This window comes from Nelumbo lutea, chromosome 4 (genome assembly GCF_056320005.1).
Source record: "Nelumbo lutea isolate HS-2025 chromosome 4, American lotus-T2T, whole genome shotgun sequence".
NCBI classification, from domain to species: Eukaryota; Viridiplantae; Streptophyta; class Magnoliopsida; order Proteales; family Nelumbonaceae; genus Nelumbo; species Nelumbo lutea.
The window spans coordinates 14,120,148-14,134,546 of NC_142687.1; the positions used below are offsets into that span (position 1 = coordinate 14,120,148).

The 14,399-nt window shown below is 39.8% G+C and overlaps 1 protein-coding gene across 1 annotated transcript; it reads left to right on the forward strand.

Annotated features, from left to right (window-relative positions):
- Window positions 1-5,629: 5,629 nt before the first annotated feature.
- On the forward strand, window positions 5,630-7,770 carry LOC148854070 (transcription factor MYB1R1-like). The gene is made up of 3 exons (XM_088985384.1): window positions 5,630-6,558; window positions 6,676-6,884; window positions 7,030-7,770. The coding sequence occupies exons 1-3, from the start codon at window positions 6,294-6,296 to the stop codon at window positions 7,453-7,455; spliced, it is 900 nt and encodes a 299-aa protein (XP_088841510.1). The 5' UTR covers window positions 5,630-6,293; the 3' UTR covers window positions 7,456-7,770.
- The last annotated feature ends 6,629 nt before the right edge of the window (window positions 7,771-14,399 follow it).

A 14,399-nucleotide genomic window follows, 5' to 3' on the forward strand; every position in this document is an offset into this window, starting at 1 on the left:
TCTTCACCAGCTCCATGTAGCAGAAATGGGCAAGGATAAACTTTCCTTCCCAAGTCCTAATCCGGTTAAGAGACTCAACAGAAGCTACATTGAATCAATTATCAGGATCAGATTTTAAGTAGTTCCCATTCATTGGTGGGCAAATGGAATACCAAGATCAGATCAAAGAACTGATCCATTGTTTCCTCGTTAACAATAAGATGCTTGATCGTGCACGCCTCTAGAGGTATTTGATGGGGGTGTCCGTAAACAGAATTCCAATGACAAAGTTCTGCTTTGGATGCCATCCCTTTGTCTGTATTGCATCTCGGAGGATTTCTAAAGGAGGATGGGATTTTCTTTTTCTTTGTTTTTTGCCTTGCTTATACTTGTAGATATGGAGCTCCTAGTTGTTCGATACTGTGCAAGGCTTCAGCCTTCAAGGTCTTAACCTCCAAATAAAGTATGCCGAGATCAACTAAGCTTTGCCCAGATAGGGTTTATGAGTAAAGAATTGAGTTGAGCCGAGCACCGTTGAAGCTCATTTTTGCCAAGTTTGTTCTCAGTTTATTTAACTCACTATTTTATTACTTATAGCCACTTCACACTGTTCCTTCCTTTTCTCCCACTCAGCACTTGCAATAGAAAAATAGAAAAATAAGGTCTCAGATGCTTTCACTAGTGACAATAACTAAAATATATATGGTATAATAAATACTTAAATCCATCCATCCCATGCACATGCATTCTAAATATAAAAAATCCCAACTCATTAATTTCCTTTATTATTATAGTTCATAGTGGGAATACATACCTAATCCGAGTAAAGGGGGTGTTTGGCATCTGTCCTTTTTTTTTTTTTTCTATATATAATTGTATTTCACCATAATCAGCAATGCAACCTCCCCCTCTCCAATTAGGTTGAAACATGTTTGAAAGAGACAATGCTGATGTAGCATTTAAAGTATTTTGCTTTTATCTTTACTATATAATGCTGATAAATGCCTTGGCCTCATGTCCGGGTCATATAAATTAAATTAGAATATTTTAATGGCATCATATGATGACAATGCTTGCAAATGTTATCTAAATATTTTTATCTATAAATCCAACCACTGAATCAATACATTCAAACAGTTAAGGCTTTGTTTGTATTATCAAAAAAAAAAAAAAAAAACATCAGAGGAGTATTGTGAAGTGTGAATCATCACCACCAAAAGAAAATCTCAAATTTGTGCTTCTACTTAAAAGTAGGCAGGGTTATGTACCGCCAATGTTTGCTTCCTTAGATCTATTACAAAAAAAATGGACTACCACATATTCTTGTGTGCTGCAAACAGCCAATTGATGGATAAAATAAAACATCAGGAGAAAATATATGTGGGAAGCCCGACACCCATACCCCATTTTATATTTATATTAATATAATAATTGACAGTGGATTTGACCTTTCAATTAGATTGAATTGTGCATTTGTGCGGAACCCCACAACCAGAACTAATGGCCATTCGTCAGTGGAGGATTTCTAAGAGGCAGATGCTTGGATAAGATAGCGATCGAAGGCAGATACGCTATCCAAATCTTGGATGCTTTGTCCAAATTATCACCTCAATAATCCATATCAAGGTTCAAAGTATCGATTTCAGGCGTATTGGACTTTTCTAAGAATTTTTCAAAAATTCATGTTTTTAAATGTTATAAAGTATTTATTTAAATCAGTCCTCAGACCTCACTGTAAATATATATGAAAGTAAAAAATAAAAAAATAAAATTGATAATCTTAAAACACTCGATTTGAACCTTGTCCAAATTAACAAAAGAGATAGATTAATACTGACCGGATTCTAAAGAATGTTGAACATTATTTACAACCTAAAAGCTTAAGCCTCTAGGTTATGGGAGTACTTACAGAAAAAAAAAAAACAATTGTTTTACTTGACCAAACCTGGGTTGCCAACTTTAATTGAAAAAGACTAAAGAAAACATCAGACCTTAGGATCTTTGCTTTTAAACTCTTTTTTTTTTTTTATAATTTTTTGATAAAGAAAGATTATATTAGAGAAACAGAGTGTAACACGCTCTGAACTGACTTTACCCGTAAATTGGTTGAATTTTCCAATTTTCCTCCGTTTTCTTCTGTTAATAGAGACAGGAGAAGAAAGGGACAACGAAGACGGAAAAAGAAAGGTGTGAACTGTGAAATATTGAAGGATTCCACTTTCCCTTGTGTCATTCTATTTCATTTTGTTGATCGCTACTCTGCTCGCCACCAAAGTTCAAAATGAAAAGAAGTCTCCTAACCCCTAACCCCACTACATTTTAGTTTCTATTATTGTCTGAATTGATTTTATAAATTGATTAACGGTATACACACAATGCTTGTCAGGTAGTGAAAGGTGAGGTAATTGCGACTCATGACTGTTCTGTTGACAGCAGTTTCATAAAAATACCAAGAAAATTTCTGAGACCAACGCATCACCCAATCAAATTCTCAGAGAAAAAGAAAATTGAAATCTTCAAAATGAAGCATATTTACTTTTGAATTTTGATACAAGAATAAAATTGAAGGGGACAAGAAGAAGAATTTTAGGTTGAGGTTTGGCACTTGCAGGCTCCAAGAGTTTCAGATTTGATTGGGATACCCAGTTCTGGTTGAGCATATGGACTTTAACTTAGAGTAGGCTTGGTTGACCTCAGCCTCACCTAACCCACTATGTATTGTATCTAGGCTGCGTTTGGTTTGGTAGAAAATAAGAGAGAAACAAAGAGTTGGGATGTAACTGTGAGATCGGTGTGAGGTGTGATCAGTGAGGAGCAGATCCCAATTCCTATAATGGCTGATCACTGGTAAATTGTACACTCCCAGAGGACAAAAAAAAAAAAAAAAAAAAGAAGCCTTCTTCGCCTTCATCCTCTCTTGCTGGGTATATATTGACAGAGAGGGCTCTCAGGTGGGTCAGAGTGAGATTAACAGGGCGCAGTATGAGACAATACCACAAGCTAGCCAGCGTGTCAAAGTGGCGACCCCACCATCTACCATCACCACCACCTCCGCCACAAGACAAACGACATCACCTTTTAACACTAGTCTGGGCTGGGTACGATTCCAAACCCGTACCTGATTTGAGGCTCAAAGTTGAAACGACCATGTGCCTGCAGCCCAGCGGGCCCTTATTTAATTGCAACTCAGATCCTCTTAATGTAATCAGATTTCTGTAAACAAGTTAAAACCAGAACTAGGGCGTAGAATTTGGGCTGGGGCTGGGGCTGGCTCTGTAATTTGTAACGCCTGGAGTCATCAAGTTAATAATCATGGAGACTCTGGAGAGAGGAAAATCATGAGTATTTGACTTAGAGCTAGAAATCTAGGAAACCAACTCTCACAGTTTCAATACATTGTAGAAAGACGTAAAACTTCTTATCTGAAGTAAAGATGCTTCCCACTTTCATGGTTGACGTTGAACACATGAACCCCAATAAATGGAATGTGTGGAGTTGTAGAATCTAGAGGCTGTGTTGGTGCATGGCTGTGATGCAAGAGATGTTCTTCTACAGTTAGAATTGTTCTACCACCTCAACTGACGTTACACTTATATTCGGTTTATGCATGCATGTCTCATTGCCACCTGGCAAGACAAATAACATCTTAACCTAAAATTAATTGCGTCCACCATTCTATATATTGTTTAGCTCAGTTAGTTGAATGCAATTATATATTATTCACATGATTTGCCTGAAACCTAACTGTACTTTCGGGGACAACCATTCATGGTCATATGATGGAGTCAATGGTTATAAGTTATAACTTACTATACGAAGGAAAAAGATGGAGTTGTTGCACAAAAAGGATGGAATAAAATAATATATGTTTCAAGTCTTAAGGTGGTGTTTGGTAAGGGTAGAATGCAAAAGGTTTTAATTTGCTTTAAAAGCAGCAAAGTGGTCAGTGGTGACCAGCTTACATTTGGTGAAGATTTAGTTTGCATACAGCATCTAGACTTTATGTATATGAGCTTCCCAATTGTCACGGGGTTGATTATCCATCGGAATGGAACCCGACCGATGAGATTTCAAAAGCATCGATTGGTTTAATATATGGCAGACAAAGAAGTAGAGTGCAAGTGGACCAAAGGTGTTGTTTGGGCTGGGATCAACGGGGACCACATACATTAAAACTGGTACAGTAAAAGAGTAAACCATATATTGGGAGAAGCTGCAGCAGGCAGCAAGCATCTCGTTGAATCAAAGCTTTATTAAATGAAAAATGAAGATGAAAGTTTGATTCAGTTTCTATTCCCTTTTTCTGGTTTGGTCAAAGTTAAGGAGGAGGAGGAGTGGTTTTGGTCAGTGGTCCTAAAACGACGACTTTCTCTCTCAGCATTTGGGGGGGAGGGGTTAATACTATGTCCCTTAGAGCAGGAATCTCGAGACAAGCTCCTTTCACAGAAAGTAGTTTTGTTTTCTTTAAGGCTGCATTCCACTGGCCCACTACTAGTAGTAGTATTAGTAGTTCCCCTTCCCAAATCGAAAAATGGATGGCTCTTGGAGAAACTCATCTACTATGTTTCTTCTTGTTTGGAACCTGGAGGTGTCTGGCCCAAGATATCACCACGATCACCACTCTCCTATCACATACTGCCTTATAACACTTTACCCTTTTGTGTGTGTATGTGAGAGAGAGAGAGAGAGAGAGGTAGGTAGGTTAAAGTCTGTTTTTTACTAACCTCCAGAGCTTCAGCAGTGGCCTTTTAGGTTTCTAGATTAAGCAAAGAATCTTGTTTTTCTGGTGCCATCTGGCAACATAAGAAGTTTTCAATAATAATAATAAAGAAATTATATTTTATGACATTGATGGTTCAAATCCAGGGTTGGATCATGGATGGAGAAAGGGGATGTGTCAAGGTCTGGTATTGGTTGGACCGGCGGAGGAAAAGTTGTATGCTATGTTTTCATGATGAGTTGTGAATTTGTCTGATCGATCCCAAATAGTTGGGACTTGGGAGAAATACACACTTTGACACTTGATTCACTAATTCTACAGTCTACACTCAAATCAATTAGAATTTAGAAGATGATGCCAGAATTTGTATTGAATATTGAGCTGGACAAATGGGTCAATCCCACCAACCCCAAAAAAGCCTGTATGGGTTTATGGGTCGGATTGAAGAATCGTGAATAATATCAAAAGTGGTAGCCCAATAATAGAGGCGTTGATGTAGGAGTGGCAACAAAACAACAGCCCACAACAAAACAAAGTGGAAACTGAAGCACCATCGAGAAGCTAAAATAATCAGTTAGCAAAAACAAGGGAAATACTGAAACAACACATGCTCAATTCTTTTACAATTGCAAACGACACAAGATTTAAAAAAAAAAAAAAGGAGAACCCAAAGACAACGGCATCCACTAAAAACTAAACACCACACATCCAAGGTGTTGGTATGGTATGGTTAAAGACTTAAAAAGGAGAAGCGGCCCGGGCCCGAGGCCGTGGAGAGTGTTCCGCGTTCGTTCATGGGGGCCCACGTCCCCTTATCCTCCCAACCCACGATGGCGATTTGCAAGAAAAAGACCCATACACGAATCCAAGTCCAGCCCATGCAATAAATATTTCTCAAACGAGTAGAGAGACTAGAGAATATACGAAGCCGACGGTGCAGACGCTCTCTTCTCCTCCACCAGCCTTTTTTTTATTTTTAATTTTCTATTTTTTATATTATTTATATGTGTATTAGATAATTAGATAATTAGATAATTAGATAATATTTCCTTCTTCTCATGAGTCATTGACTCGTATGAATATGATATGGGCTCTCTCGTTTCATGGTTCATAGTACCCATACAAATACAACCCAACTACTTCCTGACATGCATTCATTGAACAACATCAACAAAGAAAATCGGATCTGAACCATTGGATCCATTTCCCGGTTTTATTGCGGTTATCGTGCATTGACGGTCGTTGATTCCAAGTGCTGCTAATTAGACGGTCTCTGATCAGAAATTTGGAAAATATAAGCATCAGACCCCTAATCTTGATTGGTCGGTTCCTAGTGAACCACGCAAACCAACAAAGCAACGCTAAAACCATTCGTTATATCAACGAAGCGCCACTGGCCATTCTCATTTTCCGAAGAACACATTTGTTTCTTCTCCCCTTCTTTCATCTTGTTTTATGGGCTTCAGACTTTGTTGTACGGTCTGAGATTCTTCTTCCTCGCTTTTTGAGAAAGCAGAAGGAGAAGAACATCGCAGGAAGAAAGAACAAGCAGCAGGAGATCTCAAAACCAAACCCCTATCGTCCGCCAACCAGGATGTCGCAGTCGCGCAGCTGCTCGCAGTGCGGCAACAACGGGCACAACTCCCGTACCTGCTCCGAAGCTGTGGCCGCTTCTGAATCCAACGGTGGATTCATGCTGTTCGGTGTTCGAGTTACCGAGGGCTCGATCCGTAAGACCGTCAGCATGAACAATCTCTCGCAGTACGAACAACCCCAAGAGCTCAGCTCCGACGTTAACGCCGGCTACGCCTCCGATGACGTCTGCCACGCCTCCGCTGGAAACCGCGAGCGCAAGAGAGGTGCTTTTTCAGATTTCCCATCTTGTTGTTTCTTTCTCCGTCTCTCTGTAAAGCTCTGTACCCATCTTTTCTTTGTTTAAAAGAAAGGATTTTGAATATTTCTTCGACGGTTATTAGGGGTTCCGTGGACCGAAGAGGAACACAGGCTTTTCCTAGTAGGCCTGCAGAAAGTAGGAAAAGGAGATTGGAGAGGTATTTCTAGAAACTTCGTCAAGACTCGTACGCCTACCCAGGTAGCTAGCCATGCTCAGAAGTACTTCCTTCGTCGAAACAACCTCAATCGGAGACGCCGCCGATCTAGTCTCTTCGACATCACCACCGATACGGTACTTAAATTTAGACATAATTTATTTTATTCATATGTATTCAATTTGTTTTCTTTTTTACGTCAAGTTTATTGTTCAAACTTGCAGAATAACCTTATTTCTTAATTTATTGTTTGCTTGTTTTTTCTTTATTTGATTTTGATAGTTTATGGGATTGCCGATCGAAGAAGAAACTGTTCACCAGGAGACCGCAACTCAGCCACCGGCGCCGGTGAACTGTAATATAGCATATCCGGTGCCGGCTTTTCCGATGACGCTCAGTCCCGTAGTATTGCCCGGTACTGGCGAGAACCCTGCAGAGAGCCTGACGCTGGTACAAAGCGATCTAACGAATGCGCCAACGAAACTCGTGCGCCCGGTACCTGTACTGCCGATCCCACCTGCATCGAGAATGGCTAATCTTAACTTGAACCAACAGTATTCAATGGATCCGTCGCCGTTGTCGCTTAAACTCTCCACCTCGTCATCCGATCAACAGCCATCGTCGAGACACTCAGCTTTTCAGTCCATGTCGAATTTCAGCGCCGGCGAGCTGGATTCCAACGGTGGAAGCATTATTAGTGTCGCCTGAGAATAAAAAATTCTATCCTTGTAGAGGAAAACGAGATTTAGTTGGGACTAGATTTTAGATTTTAGATTTGGACTCGAGAAGATAAGGTGATTCCTTGTTTGTACAGGCTAGAGAGAGTCCATAAAGAGATGCCTTGTTGTGGTAGTGGACTGTAGGGGGGGTTTATTCTTGTTTATTTTGTCATCTTCTGTCAAAGAATTCTGATTTCTATGTTTTACTGTCTGGTTCTGTATGGATGGATGGGGGGTAGTAGGTAACTCTAGTTGTAGTTACGTTTCTACAATGAATGGGTTGCATGTTGCTTTGCTGTCTAAAGATTTGCATGAAACAACTCAAATAAGGGTTGCATTTATAGCTCCCCTGCAACTGTTTTTTCTTTGGTAAGCAACCTATTTAGTTTTGCTTGTCAAGCGCTGGAGAATGGAGATTGATTCGCGTATTACTTTCTGTGCAACTGATATATTGATTTGCAATGGAATGTCTGGATCAAACCCACATACACACAGCTGCTTTCCTTAAGTGAATTACAGGGAGAACTTCGGGGGTTTATAATTCTGGGTTTCTGAATATTGAAATCCACTTATGGAGATCACTAACCAGGTGGAATTCACCATCATTGTTGCTGTATTTTTTCATCAGATTCAGAGCTATCAGCTTGGTTCACCGAAAGGTTCTACTTTAGCATGTGGGTTTCGTAGTTTCAATAAAACATGTATGTTATCTAGTCTAGTAATTAATAAGGGGATCGACATTCATCTGGTTTTCGAATTGGTGAAGAGAAGAATCTTCTTTATTTTATTTTGGTGGAGAGAAGAATCTTGTTTTGGTGAAGAGTAATTAATAAAACATGGAGTGATGTAGACTTCTTGTTTTGGTGGAGAGAAGAATCTTCTTTATTTTATTTTGAGACGCCGGTTTTTAGTGCGCTGGAGGAATAAAGAGAAAAGACGACCGTCTTTGTTGGAGATCAATTCTATCTGGACCTTCTTGCCTTTTATTCTTCTTTATTGGACATAAATTGATATAAGTAGCTCAACTACAGATTGCCCTTTGACCCTTCGTTAGTTGTTAGGTATAAAGATCTGATTCCACGATCCAATCTTAAATTTCGACAAGTGGCTTAAGATCCTACTTTTCTTCGAAACAGGAGGGAGAGAGAGAGAAGGTTAGATAATATTTACGTCAAAGAAAGAGTCATCCAAACAACACTTGCAATTGTTTACAATTTAAGTTTGAAGACCATAACCATCACAAGGCCCAACTTGTGAAGCTGTGGTGTATACCAATGTATATTTTCCACCACAAGCCACAAAAGGACAAAAAGGCTGGAAAAGGTAATCCTAATCCACCCCCTCTCTTGTAAAGCCAAATTGTACTCTTGGCTGTGTTTGGTTTGAAGGAAAACCTGTACACAGTCTTAATGTCTACTAATGAGAACAAATATTAAGTCGATAAGGAGTTAAGAACTGCCATGCGTGTTCCAACTTCCAAAGCCCAAATGAATAAGACTGGTTTATTTATGCAAGACTTTCACCAATTATTTCAGAGGCTCCAGTTAATTTTCTCGTCTACAGTCTACACCATTGAAATTAGATCAGATTGAAACCTTCTTATAATGGGACGAAGCGCTACGCTTTTTTTTCCCCTTTTCAGGATTGAAAAGAAAAAAAATGGTAGGAACCATCATTAATGCACCAAAGTGTTTCAGTCACTATGGAGGGTGCTCAATTGGTAACGTTGACGAAGTTGTTCACCATTAGATGAAAATGGAGCCTCCGTCCTGCCTCCCTCTCTCCATGGATGATGGATCCGACTTGGCCACTTAGTAGTATATCATTCTCATCAAAATCTCTCAAACATATATGGAAGCACAGATACAGACCACCTGTTGTACATATTCTTTCAAATTTTGAATTATTAGAAGAGCAGTTTGCAATCACTACTCACGGCAGTTCATCGAATTGATACAAGGATTTTCGCAGCATATTGCATTGCTGGAAACCTTTAGATTATGTTTGGTTTGAAGGAAAAGGTAACAAAACCTATACAAAGTTTATAAAGATTTTCCTATCAAACACAGCCTTAGGTTTAGTATTGACAAAAGACACTGACATCGCCTGAACTATATCCCTCGAACTCGATAGAAGCTGTTTGGTAATGGTTAGTAGTTTCTCTTTGATCAACAATATACGTTCCAACCCCCTACCAACGTACATCTCATTCATGGCGGGTCTCACTTTTATGGTGGCTTCCAGGTGAGATGTGCGGTGTTAGATGAAGTTGGTAGGGGTTGGATCAATGATCCAGGTCAACCAGCTAACGGCCCTGAACCAGTCTGACCCTATTACATAGGTCTATGTATTTTAGGCTAAATATAAATATGTGGAGTGTAAAGAGTTCACTTTTACTACGATACTGGCGTAGTGCAGGGCGAAAACGGAAAATCATGGCTTTGGATCTACTGCAGTGGCACTGCCAAAGAAGTCACTCCATCTAATTCAAAACCTTGTATTTTGTATTAATTTGTATGTATTTGCATTGTGTATATTTGCACTTGTACTCTTTTCTTTTCTGGTCATGAGTAAGAGTGTCAATCGGACTAGATTTGGTCCAATCTGATTCGGTCCAATATGAGTCTATTACAGATGGACCAGGTCCAATACAATCCGACGAATACTTAATTTGAATCAATCCAAATCAATGTCTGGACCATCCAATTTCTTCAAACTGGTTTTAATATAGATTAGTTCTAACCCAAATTTGATTCATTGACACCTGAATTCTTATCTCTATCAATGGATTAGATATTGGTTCAATCTGACCTAATCCAAAATAAATTTATTACTGATGGACCAGGTCCAATCCAATCCTGGTCAATGTCTTATTGGTCTGTCCAATTCATCCAAATTGATTTTGATTTGAACGGATCCATTGACATAATGTGATTGGTTGTGGGTATATATTTGGAGTTCCAATGTGTATATTTAGCACATAGAAAATATACCTCAACCTCATCGGACTAGATATGATAATCTCGATTGGATAGGGCTGGTTCTGTATCTATTCGGAACCAGGTCTACCCTCATTCAGCCCAGGCCCAACACATTGGCATTCCAGCTGATCCCACCAAAGAGATTGCCTCTCTATCTGGAAATCCAATTAGTCCGATCACTTCGACTAATTAATCTTATCATGTTAATTTTTTTAGTGCAACTTGCAGCAAGCTTTCAAGTGGGACGACTGGTTTAGTTGAAGAAAAGAAAGCGGAATCGATAGATCCAGTAACTACTGGTGATAAAACTTTCTTAGGCCGTTTCTTTCTCTTTCCCCTTTCTATCACCAAAGTCCACTTGCTCAAACCATCAGTCTATGCTGGGCCTACTGCAATTTTTTGGTCTGGTGCACTCGTTGCCCAGAAATTCGTATACCACCTGCAATTCTGCAAATGGTCTCCGGAAACCGTTTATTTGGCCATCAACCTCTTCTCTTTCCTCCATCTCGACTTGCTCTGTTCAGAATTTCTGCACCTTCCAATGAACTCCAGCGATCAAATAAACGCCGTTATATACACATGCATATATCATCACTCTTCGTTACTTTTCATGCTTGTTTGATCCCGCACAGTGAATAGTTCACAGTTCACAGTTGTTAGCTACTCAGACAGCAATTCTTACGGTTATTATTTAGATAATGGTGGGGTCGTGGGGGTGGCTATGGAGCTTCTTCTAAATTCCAATCTAAACTTCGATGTATATGATCAAAAGCAGCGAAATTCGCAGAAAAAGAGAAAATTAATGAAAGCCTCCTTTGACTTAACTTGTTAGTGGTCATCAATTTATGACAGTGTTAATTTTTCTTGGATCGACCTTGGGTTCTAAGTCACTGTTCGGCCGGTAAACGTGGCATCTAAGGTTCCCAAAAGAACAAGTTTTTCCATGATTCTGATGTTTGTTGCTTGTTTCGATGTCTAGTCTTTTTTTGAGTTGAGTTCATCTCTAGTACTGTAGCTTCATTCCAATGGAGATTAAGCTAATTAAAAAATTTAATTTGGTCTAGATCAATCCTACAAAGCTGAAATTTCCATAAATGATTGCATACGTACAAAAGTAACATCCACAAAGTATGTGCTTGTATACAATCATGTCCAAAACGAAAGGGATATGAAATTAATGTGGAATTCCATTTATGCTATCTGTAGTACTCTGTAGAAATTCCGAGTCAAAAAGAAGGAAGAAAAAGAAAAATTGCCTTCGTAAAACTTGTGCCGTGCGCTTCTGATATCCTTCCCAACTCTGAAGCACAGAAAGTTCGTTATAAATAATTCAAAGAAGGGCAAATTTCTTATACTAAGTATCCTACTGTTTTTGACAATTGTCTAAAACTTTTTTGCGTTAACTTTCCATCACTATCACTATTCTAATTTTTAAAATTTTTAAAATGCCCTTCTGGTGAACTGTTCATTGTCCTCAACATTGAGACAATAGCAAAGCGACAGTGACAAGTCATTCATTAGAGGTTTTATCCTGAAGATCTGATATAAAGGTAGAAGCCATAGAAGTGAGGTTCTTCCCTGTCTCTCCTGCAATATTCTAGAGGGAAAATATGTCTTGTGACGCCTGGAAATAGAGCTTGTTGATGAGGTTAGTTGCTGTTAGGTCAAGCCGAGAATCATCTACTTTGTTATCGAAGAGATTAACACTAGAGATAGTTGTTGATCCTCACTTTATTAGTGATGGTGTGCGATCTGGATGCTCCTAGCTGGAGGGCAGTTCAGACATCGGTTGTTTAGCTGGCCGGTCGAACTGCAAGAGAATGGATACTTAGAGGATCTGGGGTGACTCACTCGGTATAGTTGCTCCGATGCTTAAGTCAGTACTCAATGTGTGCGAGCTGAAAGCTACATAGCAAATAGCCTAGTGAGCAATGAATCGCACGTACCTTGTGTCTCTGGCGTAGGTGCTCTTATATAGGTGAGCTGTTGTAGGTCTCACGAAACACCTCTGAGATCCTTGGCCCGCGCCATTAGAAGTTCGTTCTCTACTAGAAGGTGGATTTCGTGATACCCAATAAGGCTTATTGAGCTCGTCTGATCCAGGCAGGATGAGAATAAGCCCTAGGGTCGTGCGGCATGATCTCGAAGAGCTCGGAGATAGCTGACTTAATTCTAGAAGTATGCTACATATCACCTCGACAGGCCGGATCATAACAAGCTACTCGGTCCTCGGTCCTAACCGAGGTACCCGAGGTGACCTGTCCTACTGATCAGGTGGTAGGAAATGCTTTGTCAATGTCCAATAATCAGCAGGTCGCACCCATGTGTCAGCTAATTAGTATGTGGGGCCAAATCACTCATCATCAGTTAGGATCGATTATAAGCACCTAGAATCATCACTTTCCCCTTTTTTTTTGATGATTGGGATTCTCTAGCTTAAGAAACCAATGACAAAACACAAATATTGAACGAAAAGATAACTCCCACAATGTATGTTTATGAGGGAAGTCTGGATGATATAAATAATGGAAGTATAATAATATGAGTTTAAGTACAAAAACAGAAAATAGGTCAGCCAGAAAACAGAAAACAAGATAAGAGGAGGATAAGCTGATAACAATTAAAATTGTTAGCACACGCTATCAGGAAGGTGACATGGTTGTTGATAAACTACAGTCGAAGGGAGATGAGAAACTACAGTCGAAGGAAGATCTTTCTTTCTATATTCCTGTTCCAGCAAACGATTGCTGGGAATTTATATACAGAGTAGAGTTCGATTCACCACTAGGAATGTAATTACAGTCTCCTAAAAGAATAATGAAAAACAAAACCAAGAACAACTAAAACATATAAGAGATAAGGACAAGGTTTACAGAGGATAAGGCGATTCTAAGATAAGGCTCGCTTGCTCGCTTAATACCCCCCCTCAAGTTGGAGCATGTAAATGGGAAATGCCCAACTTGGCAAGAAGATGTTCGAATTGTTGCCTGCCCAGGGCCTTTGTAAACATATCGGCAAGTTGCTTTGAAGTCCGGACGTAGGAAGGCCGTATATTTCCATTTTGGATTTCACCGTGGACAAAGTGACAGTCTACTTCAATGTGTTTAGTCCTCTCATGGAAGACTGGATTCGTAGTGATATGCAAGGCTGCTTGACTATCACAGTATAACCGCATAGGGTCAGGATGATCAACTCCTAATGAATGCAACAACCCTTTTAACCATTTCAATTAACATGCAGCTGTTGCCATAGACCTGTATTCCACCTCAGCTGATGATCTGGACATTGTAACTTGCTTATTTGTCTTCCACGATATAGGTGCTCGGCCCAATAAAACAAAGTATCCTGTGAGAGAGCGTCGTGTCAGTGGACACCCGGCCCAGTCAGAGTCATAGCAGGCATACAGTCGAAGATCATTGTCAGCTGGAAGGAAATTTCCTTGTCCCGGGTCACCTTTCAAATATCGCACCACACGCAAAGCCGCTTCCCAGTGTTCTTCACGGGGGTTCTGAATAAAATGAGTGAGCACATGCACACAATAGGACAATTCAGGACGAGTAATGGTCAAGTAAATTAAACGACCCACTAGCCTCCTGTAACTCTCCGGCTTTATCATCAGAGGACCATCTGCCAGAGCTAGTTTATGATTTTGTTATAGGGGAAGTCTAGCTAGCTTAGCACCTAACAAACCAGTTTCTGATATGATATCCAACGCGTACTTCCGTTGACAAAGAAAAATACCTTTCTGGCTTCTGGTGACCTCCACTCTTAAAAAGTATTTCAAAGTTCCCAAGTCCTTCATGTGGAAGCATTGGCTGAGATACTTCTTGAATCTCAAAATGGCATTGCCGTTATTTCCAGAGATGACAAGATCGTCCACGTAAACCAAAATATTTAACTGTACGTGCCTTCGTCGAAGCGTAAACAATGAGTAATCAGATTGTGACTGAGT

Excerpts from the sequence above, each read along its gene's own strand:
- LOC148854070 (XM_088985384.1), top strand. The coding sequence starts at position 6,294 with ATGTCGCAGTCGCGCAGCTGCTCGCAGTGCGGCAACAACGGGCACAAC. Across the intron at positions 6,559-6,675 it reads AAACCGCGAGCGCAAGAGAG|GGGTTCCGTGGACCGAAGAG; the intron begins GTGCTTTTTCAG and ends GACGGTTATTAG. Across the intron at positions 6,885-7,029 it reads TCGACATCACCACCGATACG|TTTATGGGATTGCCGATCGA; the intron begins GTACTTAAATTT and ends TGATTTTGATAG.